Below are 17,610 nucleotides of genomic sequence, written 5' to 3'. Positions count from 1 at the left end.
AAGAATTAATAAAACTGAAAGCTTAACATAAAAATCATTTCATAACAGAACAAATCAATAAAAATATTTATTAATTTACAGAGAGAGCATAAAATTATAATATCAAAATATATTAGAGGTAATATGTGGTTCTATTAGAATAATAATTATTATTATGAATTAATAAAAACAACATGAAAACTTGTAGTACCCTTTATTATTTAAAATATTTCAAGGACTAGTTTCGACCATAACTTAAGTCATTTTAAGTTGAATTTTATAGTTTTAGTTAGGATTTCAACTTGAAAATGACCTATGGTCGAAACTAGTCCTTGAAATATATTAATGTTTTTAATAATAAAGGGTACTACAAGTTTTTTTATTAATTTGTACAAAAGTAGCCCATATAAGTGAAGTGCTTTTATTATGATGATTATTTATCAAATTCAGCCAATGTGAGTAAATTTGAATTGTTTCTCGACGGAGGTTCACTGATTCCATAAATTGATAAAATTTTCACATGAGAGAAAAGCTCACAGACATTGAGAATAAAGGAGATATAATAAATGAAATACTGTAATCAGTTTCCAAAAGGTGTAGGATGATATGTGAAAGGTATCAGACAGAATACGAGAATCAATGATCCCCACTGTAAGTTAAATCGCATAAGTTAGAGCCACTTTGACCTCTTAAATGGGAAACTGACATGATACACTGTATGTGAGTTAAAGGTGTGTAATTACATTCATTTTATCTCATTTCTATAGAATGTATCATATTGAATGGTTCAAATAGTGAGAGAAAATTACTAAAATAGTAAGAGAGATCTAATTCGTGTATCAACTAATAATACATTACATCATTATTTAAATTAATACATTATATTTCGTTCTATTATTCCCAATTCAGCAGACAACTTCATAATTTAAAACGGCATTTCGAATCTTGTAAGATCCAAAACCAAAGATCATGACATAGTAGTACAGTATTCATTCTAGCCAAGCAATTGTATGACAATCGAATCGTAAATTTTTATTAGTCTTCAGCATTCCCTGATTATACAGCGTGGTTCATAGTAATTGTTATTATAACACAACGCTTTCTAGGTTAATAGGTAGAAAACATGTGATCATGGTACATTATCTGAAGCCTGCTAACCTTGATTTCTCATGACAAGCTAAGTTTATGATTACGTTTATGGAGTTAATGTTTAGTTAGAAAGTCACTAGTTCATTCATGCCATACTTTTACTGATGAGACAACAAGTAGTGTTTCAAATTTGATCTCGTGAATTTAATTTCAAAATGAACAAGACAGCTACCGGTATGGCAAAAAAGGTTGACAATGCAGATTGTCTGTTTACAGTTATTTTAAGAATTAACTGGAATCTAAGAATTACATCGAAAGGCCAATTTTTTAACAGACGGCATCAACTTCTCACGTCTCCTTCGTACTTCATTGCCCAAACCTGTATTCAGAATATATGAATATAAACAATGTATATACAGTATTCTATATCAATAATGATGACACATTTCATCATATATTCAAGTAAACCATTAACATTTTTGTGTGGATTTTCCATGTAAAATTCTTTACAAAGTTATCATGATATCATGTAAGATATCTTTTACTAATACTATCTGTATTACTTCTCTACTTGTAGAACTACTGACCATCTTTCTTGCGACTCTTGGCGAGTTGGAAGCGCAGCGTCTGCGGCTCGGGGGTGAGGGGGAGCACGACCCTGCGTCGCACGACCAACGCGACAGTGTTGCCAGAGTCGCGCAACACTTGAACCGCCGTCGCGTACTCCACATTCTCCAGCGACTGCCCGTTCGCACTCATTATGCGGTCGTTCACCCTACAACAAACATTTTACTATTAAACCAAATCAAATAATTCATTTCCTCAAAAAAATGATAACAAAAATCAGTATTCAAAATAACACATTAACCCATTTAAAAACTTGATTGCAAACATATACGTTCATAATACCATCGATATGCTATTAAATACGACGCTTTCTGTTTTGTATCTAGCCATTGTATCCAAGAAGAAAGATGAATAGTCCTATTATAATCTGCTCGGATTGAATTAGAATTTTCAGAAAACTATAAAACTCTATAGTTTATCGATGAGTATGTTTTATATAGAGTTTTCAAATGTGAATATAGTACTTCATCAGACCAATCTTATAATAATTAATTACTCAAGCATTGATTGCATAAAAACGAAAATCTTACATAGGGAAATACTGCCTGTGCGTTAGCCCGAGTTGAGGTTGAATTAATACAAATTATTGAAGAAACCAACTACTGTAGTTCTAAGGTTTTTGATTTAGTATTTCAAATTTGTCAATTTGAACGTATCTGATGATGATGTTAACAACAATCTATAGAATAAAACTAAAACTATTCAAGTTATGTACATACAGTTTGGAAGATTGGATTAATAGGGGATAAAAATGTTTGTATGCAATATCCACATTGATGACTTTTGCAACTGAATTTGTTTGAAAGTATCCAATTTTTGCTATCTTTAAGCAAGCTATAAATAACATAATGTCGAAATGTTGCAATAAAGGTCGAACATGTCAGAATCTATTTAATAACTGTACTACTGTGAAACAGTTCAAAACTGTGAAATTATTTGAAAAATTTTCTGTTAAAATTCAAAAGGAGGTTTCAATGTATGTTGTTGGAATATCCTACTTTTTAACAGAGGTAGTAAATAAGGAATAGATAGATGAATAATTGGTTTATTTACATATTTTGAGCAATAATAGATCTTTTTCATCTTGAACCATTAATTCAAATTAGAAATTGAAAATAATACATGTATCAAGGATTGCCTAAAAAAACACTTCGAATAATAGGCTCTCTTAGGCTTTATTCACAATATATCATTTTACATTATAAATTATCACATTTATTGAATAATACGTTTAATAATGAAAGATTTCCAACACACATTATTCCCAACATAATATATATTTATGCTATATATATGCAGGGCCCAAGGGTGCCAGGAGGCAGAATTTTCAATGTCTGGAGGTTTTCCCATAGCCTCCAGTGTACTTTGTAACAGGTCGGTGTTCACTTTTCACAGGGAACGAATAGTTTTGGCTGTGAATTTTTCAAATTTGGGAAAATTTCAATTTCTTTATGAAAACGACCTTTCCTGGGTCGCCTTTTGAATTAGGTCGAAATTTATCCATGGTTGTAGACTAAACCTCCGGGAGCTCAGAAAAAAGCTTCTATCGAATTTTCTGTGCGAGGCTGATTTAAATGTGTCGGAAAAATTTGGGAGGTCCTAGGGTTGCCAGGGGGGTAAGATTTTCTTGACTTGTAGGTTTTCCTGTAGCCTTCAGTGTGTCTCTTAACTGATTTTGAGGTGGGTTTTCCGAGGCAACAAGCCGTATTGGCTGTGATTTTATTGTCATTTGTAATATAATACAGATTATGCTCTACAATAATGATCCAGTCTCTATTTGATTACTTGTTCAAATTTTATCCAACCACTTGTACCAGTCAAGTTCATAGTTGAGAGAATCAACATTCAAACTACACGTTACTGGAAAAAGCTTCGTAACGAGTTTACAAAGAATTTGTAAACTTGTTAGATTGTAGATATATGGGATAGATAGAGCTATCAGGCTATCACATAATATCAATTCCTATAATTGGTTACCGACATTAGACAAGTGTTATTGAAAGCACAAGAAACAAATATCACACAAAAACAACGATGTTGGTAGTAATATCTATCAGTATGACATCATCAGCATTCAATGGACATACACACTAAAGTGTCATGTTATGACACATACAGATAAACACACTATTCATGAGAGCTGTGGGCGTCGCTACAATAAATCGTCCTATTAACATGCTCCAGGACAATGATGAATTATTTAAAACGACATGAGGGAAAACTTGTTTTTCGTAGTTAGGATAGACGAGGTGACTGATGAGTAACCTGCTGGGCTCATTAATAACATTATCAGGTTCGAAAAGCCTGTTTAAGATTTAAGAGGATTAATAAGAATTTTTCAATTTCTGGTAATAATCATAATGAATTCAAATCCATAGTAATCCTGCAACTTAATAGCCTACTCCAAGACAAGTATTTCCTTCAAGATGGTTTAATGAATGATGGAATCAACATGAATGAATATTATTTAGTAGAGTACCGACGAAAGGAACTCCATTAAAACGAATCCTTCCTTACAACTTGTTCATTTCAAATACTGTACCCTTGAACCAAAATTCCTAATCTAACATCACATTGTCACATTGTTATTGCTATATTTGGAAATTTCTACTGTACCCTTGAACTTACTCTTACATAAGACTTGATGTTGAAGTAACTCCGTTATTTATAATATCTAATTCGATACGAATTTCTCCATTGGTCACTTAATATACGTGATATAGGGGTTCGACTGTACTTAGAAGTACATACATTCAAAAGTATATTAGTATAGCCCACTGCAGTAGGGATAATCACCTCAGATTCAAATTATGAATGGAACCAAATAAATTTGAGGCTATGTGAAGTTTAGAATGCCCACGCGTAATCCTTCTCAACTTTTTGGATGAAGTGGTTTATCCATTACACCCCTACAATCCTTCCCTTCAGAGACATGCCGAAGCATCCTCATCCAGGGGGTGGGAGGAAGCTCATTCCAGTCTCGGTCACGACCCACAGCACTCCGTGACGCCCACGGGCGGGTAGAGGAGGGGAGGGATCGGAATGACGAGAGGAACGCTTGCAGTTTTTATTTTACTTCTTTTATGCCTGACTTCCAGAATCGACTCATCGGACAGCAATGCTGTTTCTTGTGGCAATGCAGCCAGCCTATAAACAAGTTGTTAGCATACTCCAGTAGTGCGTTTCTTGCTATCCCTCTCAAGCCAACAAGTACAGTATCCGCACCGTGCAATAAAATTGGCTTGCTTTCTTCCTTGTCGTTGAATGGCGAATTGCCTGCAAGTTTAGCATTGCTTTTCTTCTCGGATGTCTCCGTCGCTGAAAAATGTTCTCGGTTCCGGTCGTTGGACAATGACTGCGAGAGGTCAACTTCACCCTTTTCTTATTCTTGCAAAGTACCGATGATTCACACTCTCCTCTACAGTTCCTAGACATCAATAAGTAGTTCAACATTCGCTTACAAATTGTTTAACATCAATCTTGAAAATTTATAAGTAGAGTTTACTTGACAGATTGATCAACATCTAATTTGCTTTAAACAATAAAATTATAATTTACTTGATATTACGAGTAGTTTGAATATATTTTTTGGGGGAATTTGGGAGTAAAATAGCTCAAGGTCCTCTCCGAATCATTTCAATGATGATTGGGCCCAATATTTATACAATTGCACAAGGAAAAGATCCTATGAGAGCTTATTTTTTTACTGATCGAAAAAGTGTATTAAATTTAGTTGGAGTTGGTGTAGTGAATTTGATGGATTGCATTTTGTACTTCACTAGCCATTAACATAAATGAAAATCTGTATCTTATCAGAATGTTTAATGTGAATATGAAATTCAACAGTACATTCATTTTTTACTCTTATCTAGGAGGGCAGTCCAGTGTCATAAGACGTGTTTTCAGATGTCTAAAGCTGCCATACATGATAACTCTTATACTGTCTTCCACATCTAATGCTCCATTCTACTTTCGCAGTTTCATAGTTTCCGTGACTCGGATTGACACGTTAAACCGTCGGTCCAAGCTGCTTCAAAACAGTCGTTAGGTCATGTCAGATACCCTGGAATTGATCAGTTATGACCTGAAAACTCGGATACCAAACCTGAACCAGCCAGGTCACTCGATATTATTATTATAGTTTAAAAATTAATTGAATAATAATTTAACTACGTGTATCTCCAAGTATGTGAATAGACAGAGGCTTTATAAACGGTGGCAGTTTTCGACGCCTGAGATGACATTTTTTTTCACCAAGCTCACTGATTTGACTTTTTCCAATTAGAAGTTCTGTTGCAATCAGTCGTTCCTTTTAATTTACACAAGACATATCTCACTGTTTACTTTGCTAGGAGCTCATTGCTGTCATTCAGCGCGCCGCGTAGATCGCCCCGAGGTTTGGCTGCTTCAAATTGAGAAAACAGAAAGTGTGACACCCTCTTGCTTTCATGTTTTGGACTAGGAGCAGTGGCAACCCCCACCCACCAGCAAGGACCACCAACTTGAGGGCAACATGAAGCGTTCGCTTCCTATCCATCACACAGCAGCCCTCAGGCCACTTACAAATGAAAGTGGCTGCACAGATCAGCTTATAGCTCGCTTGCACGGAGAGTCTGAAAGCATCCTTCTACCCATCAACTCTGAATTGTGGTGAATGCTGGCTCCGAAAATCTTTTCAATTGAGACTATTTTGTGAGGGTGGGATTGAGATAATTGCTAGCGAGGAGATTTTCACAAAATTCTCTTTTTGTTATTTATATTACTGTAGCCTATTTCGTGAACAGCAAACAGAGATAATTACTGACGAGAAAGAGTTTTTGAAAATTACTCTTTTTGCCAACTTGACAGTTTCATTAGAATGACTCTGTTTTATGTTCGGTACTCAATGTCTAGAAGAACCTTCATCGAGGGACTGTAACCTGAGATAAATTTAACAATCAGGAATTTTATGAACAATTTAACTAAATAATCTTAAATGAAACATCTGATTTTAAATCTGAAAAAGGCCTACTTTTCTTAAAACTCAACTGAAATGCTTTTTTTCTCTATGATTCACTCTTTTTGTGACTATCCGGTTATAGCTGATATTCTACGTTACTTAAATAGAATAATCTGATTTACGAATCGGATGAAGACTGATTCTAAAATTTGACAAATATGCAAACAATGAAAGAAAACAAGTGACCATGCAGAGAAATCCCTCAAACTCAACTTTAATCCAAGAATACTAATCATAGATAATTATTATTGCGATTCTTGACAATAAAGAATCGGCCTCTTCCCTAAATTTCACATACGATACTCAACTTTCGGAGGAAACTTCCATTACAGTATTTTGTTTGCTGACGCAATTGGGGAACGTAATGATAGCAGGTATATTTGAAAGCAGCAGGAGCTATACTTTGAGAAACTTTGATCTGAAGTAAAACTCACTACCTAGTGTTTTACGCAGTAATGTAGTGGGGTAATCATTCATCAGGTATGATTCTATTCTATAGCTATTCCAGATGAAACCATAGTATAGTCAAGTTGACACAGTTGACGCTTACTAAAACTTCGATTTTAGTAGCTTACAATTCATAACTTTTGAACTTCACCAACTGAAATAAATTTTAGTCCAACTACACTGGATGACACTTGTACACTGCACTCTGTACACAGCAATCACCAGCTGAAACTTACTGACCGGTCGAACGGCACTAACTGAGAACAGAAGGTTTGTTAATAAACATTGTCGTGTTTATTCAGCTATTGTGCGGTGTTGTATAGGTTTCACTGCATGCCGTACGTTTGTTTGACGTGGATCGTGAGCAAACTGAACGCTTCACTTGTCAACTTGCTATTATCATACCATGCCCGACCCTAACAAGATTCAACTACTGTTCCCATGCTCAATAAATACAGCGAGTACTTTGAATATATGATAAATGTTCAACCTTATGGGAATCGCATCGTCATCATTCTACATTCAGCGTTATTGAATCACGTTCGTTCAGGTGAAAACTGAAAAATGAGGGTGGAAAATTGAGTGCTCATACAAGGAAATATTTTCATGTGGAAGTGGAAAATATATTGATGTTTGTTGGGTAATAAAAGAAATAATATTGGAATTAGCGAGAACATTTTGTTGTTCCTTGAAACATTCATTACTCTTCAACAATATTTGTTTATTGATAATAATTTTAAAAAGTAGCAGCTGAGAGGAGTTATATCCCCCCTTGTAAGTCGAATTTACACTGATTGAATGATACTTTTCTAGTTGACAAATATATTCTAATATACCTCCTACCCCTTCTATCCACTCCTTGGATCAATCCTGGATACGCCACTGATTGATATCGTGTTCTTGATTCATCTCGACATTGAACTATTTACAGAAGTCATAATATAGCCAGCCTATACGCATCTATTTTTATAATAAACACTAACAATTATCATTAATACCATAGAGAAGATAAAGCATAATAGCCGATGCTATAGTTTCTCTATAGAGATAAGATTGCATAATAGCCCATGCTCTATGTTAATACATTGTGCAGTCTATGCATGTAGTTTGAGGGTTTTTTCCAATCCGAAGAGAATTACAAATATTTCTAGTGGTACATAATGATTACTGAGACATATTTCATACATCAATTTTTGAAACCTATTCCGACATAATAATGTAAAATGAAAGCTTTACCTGTAATTTGCAATTAAGAAATATGATTGATTTATTTTTTATATTGTGGGTGATGTCCACGTAGCCTTTTGTAAGGCTACGTAGCCTTTTGTAAGGCTACGTAGCCTTTTGTATGTCCACGGAAGCCTTTTGTCTGTGCATGGGTGATTAGATGAGATGATTTTATAATAATACAATTTTATGATAACTTCCATGCTACCAGCGGGATTTGGACCAACGAACAATGCGATGCAACCAGACTGGAGCTTATAACACTCATATGGTCCTAATCCTCAATTATTTTATTATTCTATTTGCAATAATTTATCATGTCTTGAATAGGTTGCATTTGAAATGTAATGAAAAAGATTTTATTCATCCAAAAACTAGTACAATAACGGGAAAATCTGTTTCTTATCATCTAAACATAGAAATGTACAGTAATAATGATGTAACAAAATGATAAGATTCTCTTATAAGAATGAATAAAACAAAAAACGCCCCGAGGCCTAGCCTGTGTGGGGTGGTATGCATAAATCTTACAACTAGAGCTAAGAACTACGTAGATGGGCAATTTGATGCGACCGACTGGTCTCCAAATATTACAAATATACTGCTAGAATGACATAAATTAAAAGAAACAAAGTGGACTTCACATAAATAAGTTATTATAATAGGATATACAATTACAATTCTTAAAATACACTGACTACCAAATTTATCATATGAAATTAACCTCCAACTCTATAAGGGGTATGATGATGAATGATGAAATCATTTCACATAGAGCAATTCCTCGGGAAAACCATAAAGATACGAATACAAAGTATACGCACAATAATTCAGTGTAAGAGACCATAATTATGCAGATATAATGACATTGAATTGCAAAGTACATCAGGTTGAGTTATATCAGGGATATGAAAAAAGTATTACTATCATCTAATTGCACAAGGTACTCCTTCACTTCTTTAAGAAAAGTGTGTTATTCAATGATTTTAGTGTAATAGGGAGTAAATTATAAAACTTTGGAGCCAAGAAGGAATAAAATTTTTTGAATAAAGTTAAATTTGGTCTTGGGGTATTCACATCCAATCGATTTCTCAAGATATAATTTAATCCAGGTATTTCACCCCTTCGTTCAGTGCTGGCTCTATCGAAGAAAATCTTTAGTACTTTATAAATATATAAATTTTGGAATTACCCTGCATTACAAGCCATGCGGATGAATGACTTCTGCAATGTAATCAATGGTTTGAGTGTTGTATGGTATGCTCCTGCCCAAATGGATAACCCATACTGTAATTTTGAATCAGCAAAAGCGTAGTATAAGATTCTCATCACATCAGGGGGACATATAGATTTGAGCATATAAAATATTCTTGTGCATTTCATAAGTTTATTTTTCAAATACATGACATTTGGAATGAACATGGTCATTATGAACAATAATCAACAATTAATATTCGATCAGATACATCGGGATAATAATGCGAATGAAACTGTTCAATGCTTTAGCTGGAAATGAAAGATTTATGGAGAGCAGATATTACAAAAACGTTTTGAAAGATTTACTCATTGGAGAAAGCCTGTAACCAGTTGAAGATTTTTTTTGTAATTTGATTCTAGTAATAATTGTTTCTTGATTTTGTTACATGACATGAATGATGCTTTTTGACAATAAACTGATTTGATTTTCATTTGTGTATCTTCTACAGAAGGTGGTGGAAAATGAAGAGTGGCAACAATAAGTGCCTATCATTCCCACTAATTTTAAAAGTGAAATGAAAATATTCTTTATTTGGAAAAGTTGGAACTTCTAATCCTTCTCTACCACTCAGTCGCGAATATCCTCGGATAACCTTTATAACGTTAATCTTACTTTAGATATTTCAATACCTTTTATGAAAGAGTAGAGTTAATATTGAAGTACTCACAGTAGTTTTCCCTCGGCCGGCCCCGCCTTGAGCACATCGGAAATGGCGATGGACGGATCGCCGTTGGTGAAGTGTGGATTGTCGCGACCTCCGCTGACCGCGATGCCGAAGCCATAACCCGGCACCCGCGTCAGCGTCACCTGGTGGAACTCCCACACAATCCGTTCGCCACCCTGCAACAACATAAACCACTAATTACAATCCAACCAACATCACATTCTATCTATCACAACATACCGTGATTGTCGGTACATCGTTGTTTGTTGAGATTTTACAACAATTTTGGACAATTGTTTTACTCTTGACGATTTCCTATACTGTCCAATTGTCAACAGGAAGAAAATTTAAGCAAACAAACACTGTACAGGTTAGAGTAATGAAATCCCACAATAAATATACAATTATCATGGAAATCAGTGGTGCTAGGAACTTTGTATCACCACTTTTGTGGTCTCAGGTAGAGACTTGGTTCTCTTTCTCCTAGTTTGAGGCAAAATCCATGGTCCCAAAGCTCCGGCCACCGCAAAATAAATGGTTCCAAAGTTTCCGATTACCCAATCACTAATAACGAAACCTGAGATTGTAAGTGGAACAGCACAGCGTTTAAACCTTATGGTATTTCGACTTATGAGCATTTGTTTTCAGAGTACAGTATGAGACTAAATTAGTGAGGAATGGTGATACAGTATTATAAAGAAACTTCAAACTGTAATATTGATAAAACCACATAACTCCGAACAATGAATATCTGAAAACTGCAAGACAAAATAGTGATACACATCTTCAAATCCGATTCGATGTTTCATGCAATATTTATGTTTAGAAATAAGTACAAGGTAAAAAACAAACAGATAAAAAGTGAGAAATGTTGTGAGAGCAACAAGATAAGAGTTTGAAATTTGAGGTTCCGGTTATGTAAAAATTTTATACTTCCTTATAAATTTCACAGAACTATACTTTCATTGCATATTTTGTGGATGGTTCATTATGGGACAGAATTATTTGTTGCAGAACATAACTATAGTTGACTGACCAATTAATTCTCATGAGATGACATAAATATAATGATTAATAAAATAATGACTATGTATATCAATCCACAAATGAATGATAAGTTGATTAGATTAAAATTATATCATTCTGTAATAATTATTTCAACATTTGATGAACCATAGATTGAACTGAAATTTTTATTTCTCTTCCAAAAAATGGAAAAATTCTATCATTTTCTCCCCAGACGGGTCTAAAATAAATGTATTCTGCACTCTCCACTAATAAGCGGACAACCGCTGTGACAGGACCACTCGCTAGACGTAAAGAAGAATCGACCTAATGAATTCGCAAGAGACCTTGTCACAGCTTGATGGGTGGGGAGAGGAGGGATGGATCCTTGGATGCTCCTTTGTTGGCACAAGAAAATTGAATCCTCAATTCCGTGACACGTTTTCCTTCTTCCTGCGCTCTTCAATTGACCCTCGCTCAAAACGGTCGCATTCACATCCAATTACAATTTTCGAAAAAATTTAAAACAATGCGGAAATTCGACCGCCATTCTTCCTCTTGATAGAAAATTGTAATGGCGAAGTGTGTCACTGCACAAGACAATGGACACACTGAAAAAAGGCAACTGATAGAATTAGCGACAACTGAAAAATAGATTGACAACAATATGAAGAATGGGCTATCCAATTTCTTACATTATGCAGCAGTAATAGCAGGACATAAAACGAATAAAGGGGGAGTGACATTTTAAACGGGATACCTAACGGATTATAGGTGATGATCTGAACCGACATAAATATTTCACATCTAGTCTAGCAGATTAGTCTGATACATGCAGATTATGACACCAATAACCTATGAATTGAAGTACCAATTAGAAGATCTTGAAGAGTACATTCAAGTTGAGGAGATACAGGTATAGGTAATATAGGTGGCATATATGGAATATGGGTATATAGTTGAGGTAAATATAGTGCTTGACTAAGGATTGAATCAAATAATAAATGCTGTTCTTTGAAGTTGAATGTTTTTATGACTAGTTCAGAGTACTTTTAATTTAATGAACTGATATTATGAAGCAATATTCATATACAAACGGTATGGAATAAAATCTTTTCACGTAACGTAAATAGGTAAATTCAGGCGACAAGGTTTAAAATTATGATTTCTTGAACCATCCATTATTTTGGAACAAATCAAGTGCAACTTTAAAAGAGACAGCCATTAACCAACAAATTACAATTGAATACTGAACAGTATAAAATCATGTGTACAGTACTAAGAAATGATTCATTATCCGTTACTGATAGTAGAACTCTCGGTGTAGTAGAAAATAACGTTGATAAAGATTGTTCTCATGAACAAATAAACAATGAAGTGTATCGGTTGAGGAAAACAAATATCCTGCACATTTTTATAGACAAATTTTGTACTCTGCTACTTTCGAGTGGATTAGAAGTACTCATGTACCTTATCGCATTGTTAGAACAGAACCCAACACATGAAAATTAATCGAGAACTAAAATACACTCACTTCACTAAAATAAACTGGAATGTAACAGCTGTCACCCTGTCACTGAATATTAAGAGAATTTATTTTCAACAATGTATATGAAACGACATGAATCCAAAGAGAAAATTTATCAACCAAAAGAGAAAATCTTTATTAATCTGAATAACGTCACCAATAATGCCACTTATGATGATACAATAATGCCACATTCCTGAACTTTTTCATCAAGCAAATTCATGTATTGGAAGAGTCAAGTTACTGAAAATTAACGCAGAAAATATAAAAAAGAGAGAGTTTTCAGTCAATTAATACGACTGGCACAGAAAAATTTATCATCTCAGATTTTTCGTTCATGAAAAACCGACTCATTTATTATCCGGATTGTTAACAAATGAATGAAATCCCTTTGAAAATGGCAAAAAATAAATAATCAACATTCAATTCCAGAAAAAAACATAAAAAAAAGCTTTGGATTGATAAAAAGTAGGATTCTGGGAAGTTACCCGTAAATTAAAAGCTGTCTGTAATCAACGATTCGTCATTTCTGATTCAACAAATAATGCCGTGAATGAATGACGTATTTTTTGCTGCGAGGGATATTGTGACAAAAATGACCTATATCAAAATCACAAAAATGTTATGAATCATTCCTCTTGAAGCGGTAGTGGAATCAAATTACTCTGAAAAAATGTTTTCTCGTTTGGGTGGAAGAAGATATTTCATGCTGACACAGTGTTAACAAGGTTGAATTCAATCTTCTATTGAATCTGATCCACTAAATCTTAACATCTAGTTCAATCACCCCCAATTATTTGGGTTTTGAATGAATTTTTATTAGATAGTGTAGAGTGCTGGGTAAATGATTTACTGTTTGTCTGTCTGTCTGTCTGTATGTAACGCGATTACGGCCAAAAGCGTTGATAGAATTCGATGAGATTTGGCAGGAATATTCCTTTTCAACTGCGCATCGATGTATGAATTAAATTACTTCATTTTCAACCGACTGAAACACAATTAACTTCAAAAAAGTGAATTCGAGATAGTTACCCTTCTCTGATTGGTGTAGTACTTCATGATCAATTTCTTCGTCGGGAATCACAAACTGGAAGTCCTCTCTTTGATGACAATCGAGAATAAATTATCTAAAAAACTTTCAATGGTATTTCATAATTTGAAACAGATTGAAAACCGAGTTTCAATTCAACTCACATTTTTCCCGTCATTAGTGGTTTGCTAAAATTTTCGACAAGAAGTGATTGTTAGTGAGGAAAGATACTAATAAAACCAAGCTACTCGTATATCAGATAATATGATTATTTTTGGCAATGAATTCTAAGCTCAATCTGATAAGATTATTATTTTTAAAAATTGATCACTGAATTTGAATTATTATAAGTAATGCGGATAGGCTATAAGCATAGCTCAATCGTTGCAATGACTAGTATTGTAACTGATTCAAAAATCCAGAGTTCAAACTGCAGAAATATTAGATTAACATCAACTTTAATAGTTTCATTAGAAGAAATTAGTTAATTAATCCATAATTCATATTAATATGTAAATATTGAATTCACTATAATGTAGCACAAGTTATTCCTTGAATTGAGATTTCAGTTCAATTGTCAAGTTTCCTAGTCAAAATTTCCAAAAGTAAATCAAGGGGACAGTCACATTTTTGGAAATGAGATAATTATTACAATGTTCACATCTGCTAAACGAGCTGGACAACTTAAAATAAATACCCTCCCACTGAAATTCCTTCAAAAACTGATTAACTTTGCAGCAAGAAAGGTATTGGTAACAAAAGTACTATTTCCCCAATTTTTTTGAATAGGGTATGTGGAGAGACAAGTGCACGTAATTAAGCCATGTCTACGGACGCAAACGGAAACGTGTCTGGTTGCCGGCGGTCAGACTGCGACTGAGAGGTTCGCGTTTGCGTTCGCCAGATGTGAGGCGGCTGCGACGACGCTGTGAAGCGTCGTTGTCATAGCAACCGTCGCCGTCGGTCTCCGTGGATTTACCGCCTCACAGCAAATAGATGGACTCGCATTATTATACCGGCCGGCAGATCAAAATGTATCAATCTCTTCTGCACGAGGAGACGCATTGATGTGTCCGTCCCCATTCAAACACACTCCGCATACATATTAGCACTCCATTTCCACACCCGAATGTCTTTCTCTACAAATCCTATAATGTAGAATCACACTCATCGAATTTTCATTCGATGCGCACTCTAATACGGTACATACATCGATAATTGTTGAACATGTCTGAATATTCCCCTGTGCAATTATCGTGAGCGTTGCTGCATTTAATGAGTAGTACCATTGAGTGAATATACAGTTTAATCATTGTAGTAATCATTTGTCTCTGGTAGTAGGTACTCAGTTGCAAAAAACAAATGATAGGGCTTTTTATAGTCATATCATATTGAGTATAACTTAGTTGATACAAATACATTTATTCATGTTATGATACTGTGGTATCACTGTTGGCTTCTGGTACAAACACCATATACCAGTAACTCAATAAAAAGAAGAAGAAGAAATATTTATTGCCAAAATCATTAAACAAACTTTACAAATGTGAAAAATATAAAAATTTTCATATACAATACATTGAAAAAACTTAAAATTAAAATATTTTCCATTTAAAAATCGATTATAATATTATCATTGGCGTTACCAGCAAAACTAAGTAGTTTGAGCGATGGCAACGAGTAATCAGTCGGCTATAATTAGTGGCTTGAGATTCAGTCGAAAATAGAAAAAATATAATAAAGAAAAAATAAACATATGGAATGTATGAAAAACTAGAAAAAAAATAAAATTTCAATCCGAAAAGAAGAAGTACTAAGAGTGAAATACTAAGAGAGCAGAAAAACTAGAATGAATTCATAATAATTAAAAAACTCAAAAGAAAAAGAGATGATTCATGTAATTATTAATCTACAATTCACTGTACATATGTAATCCATTTAGTAACATAATGTAATTCATTTGTAGCATATAGACTATGCAATTCCTTTTGTAAGCAAAGAGAGAATTAGAAATACAATACAATACAGTACACATGACACAAAAAATAAAACTTAAACTCAGAGAGAGAAAATTAATCTGGGAGTATAGCCCTACTAATAATAAATTCAGAGGAACTGAGGAAGACAGTATATGTACATCAAATTAAAATATTTTAGGTATGATATCTTCTGTCTTTAGCCAGCTTTCAATTTTTAATTTAAGTGCTTTTGCAGGTTTTCTTGCAATGAAATGTTCTGGCATAAAATTAATAAGCTTTTTTGTTGTATAGTTGAATAATTGTCTTCTGCATATAGTTAGATCTGTTCGAGGAACAAAGCATCTATTTACTGATCTAAAACTATAATTTAGTTGAATGAGGTGTAAAAAGATGTATATGGTTGCTGATATATTTAACAAGATTTCTGATATACAGTTGCCTAACTGACAGAACTCCGAACTCCATAAAAAAGTTGCTGGCTAGGGTACCTTCTATGCACTCCTAGTGCTGCCTTGAGGATACTCTCTTGAATAATATTTAGTTAATAAAAGGAACATACGTGTACAAATACAGTAATTATAATTCAATATACATGAAAGTTCTGCTGAAAAATGAATCAAACTAAGTACACAAGACAGTAAACTCAAATATTAATAAAGAGAAATAGAATGGAAAATGGCTCGGTGGTCGCGCTGATAAGTTAAGACTCATGCGACTGTTACTCCCATTGGAAGGGTGACCACTTGTAGAGACAAATCCTCTAAATATCATTTACGAGTTTGAAAATCGTTTCATGGTGGTTCGGAATCGGAACACACCCAAAGCTGTGGGTCAATTTATCTCTCATCATCATCAGTCTAATTACCCACCACCAAGCATGGATATCATATGGGCATCACCCTCAGTTGTTAGGTGATTAATCTATTAATAACACATTTTGACAAAAGTTTGTAGGTGCAACCAAATAATACTGATTTGCGCATTTTCACTTCATCCATCTATTGTGGACCACCTATAACTTATGCGCCACGGACACACGCATTACGCTTTCCATCAGCTGAAGCAGTATCATAATGTTTCTGTACAAATACAGATATACCAAGCAAAACATAGAAAGAATATTCTAGAAACATCAAAGACTTTTGCTTGAAAAGCAAAATCTTCTTACATTTTACTGTTTCTGCAATCTTGATCATACATGAAATGACTTTCATCTGAAAGAAAACATCTATTTTGTATGGATCTTAAGTTGCTTTCAACGTATTACATAAAAAAGGTAAAGTTAATTGAAGTTAATACATTGGATAGATTCAGTTTCAAGTAAGCCAGTGGCAGATTGAAGGAAGATAAAAATAATATTCAAGTACTGCATCCAGCGGCTGAAATCTGGAGGAATGGGAGAGAAATCATGAATTCAAAATCTGCAATTTTTTTTATCTTGCTGCTTCATCTCAATTTCAACTCCAAGTCTTTCCAAGTGTATTCATATAACTTTCAAAAAGAAACCTGTTCCTTTTAAATGTATCTTTGAATGATGTCCAATTTACTAGTCATAAATTCTTATGTTTATTTGAATCATGCCTAATTTACTAGTCATAAAGATGTCTGACAAGCATGGAGAGGAAGCACTTATTTCGAATATCCACTGCGAAATGAGAGCGTTGAAAAGACCAGACAAACAGCTATCCATTTCCAGCATCGTAATAATTGCGGAATGAATAGCAATTTTTGATAAATCTATGAGTATTCGTATTCAAATTCTAATCCGGGAACAAAAA

General features: G+C 34.1%; 1 protein-coding gene across 1 annotated transcript in view; it reads right to left on the bottom strand.

Moving 5' to 3' along the window:
- The window catches only part of LOC111051912 (tight junction protein ZO-2), a 154,185-nt gene that overhangs the window by 29,215 nt on the left and 107,360 nt on the right, over positions 1-17,610 (bottom strand). The window contains 2 exon segments of the mRNA XM_039427281.1: positions 1,656-1,843; positions 10,294-10,466. Of these exon segments, the coding sequence (XP_039283215.1) occupies positions 1,656-1,843; positions 10,294-10,466 (361 nt within the window).

The sequence above is a fragment of the Nilaparvata lugens genome, chromosome 4, assembly GCF_014356525.2.
Source record: "Nilaparvata lugens isolate BPH chromosome 4, ASM1435652v1, whole genome shotgun sequence".
NCBI classification, from domain to species: Eukaryota; Metazoa; Arthropoda; class Insecta; order Hemiptera; family Delphacidae; genus Nilaparvata; species Nilaparvata lugens.
This window is presented reverse-complemented; position numbering and strand designations above follow the sequence as displayed.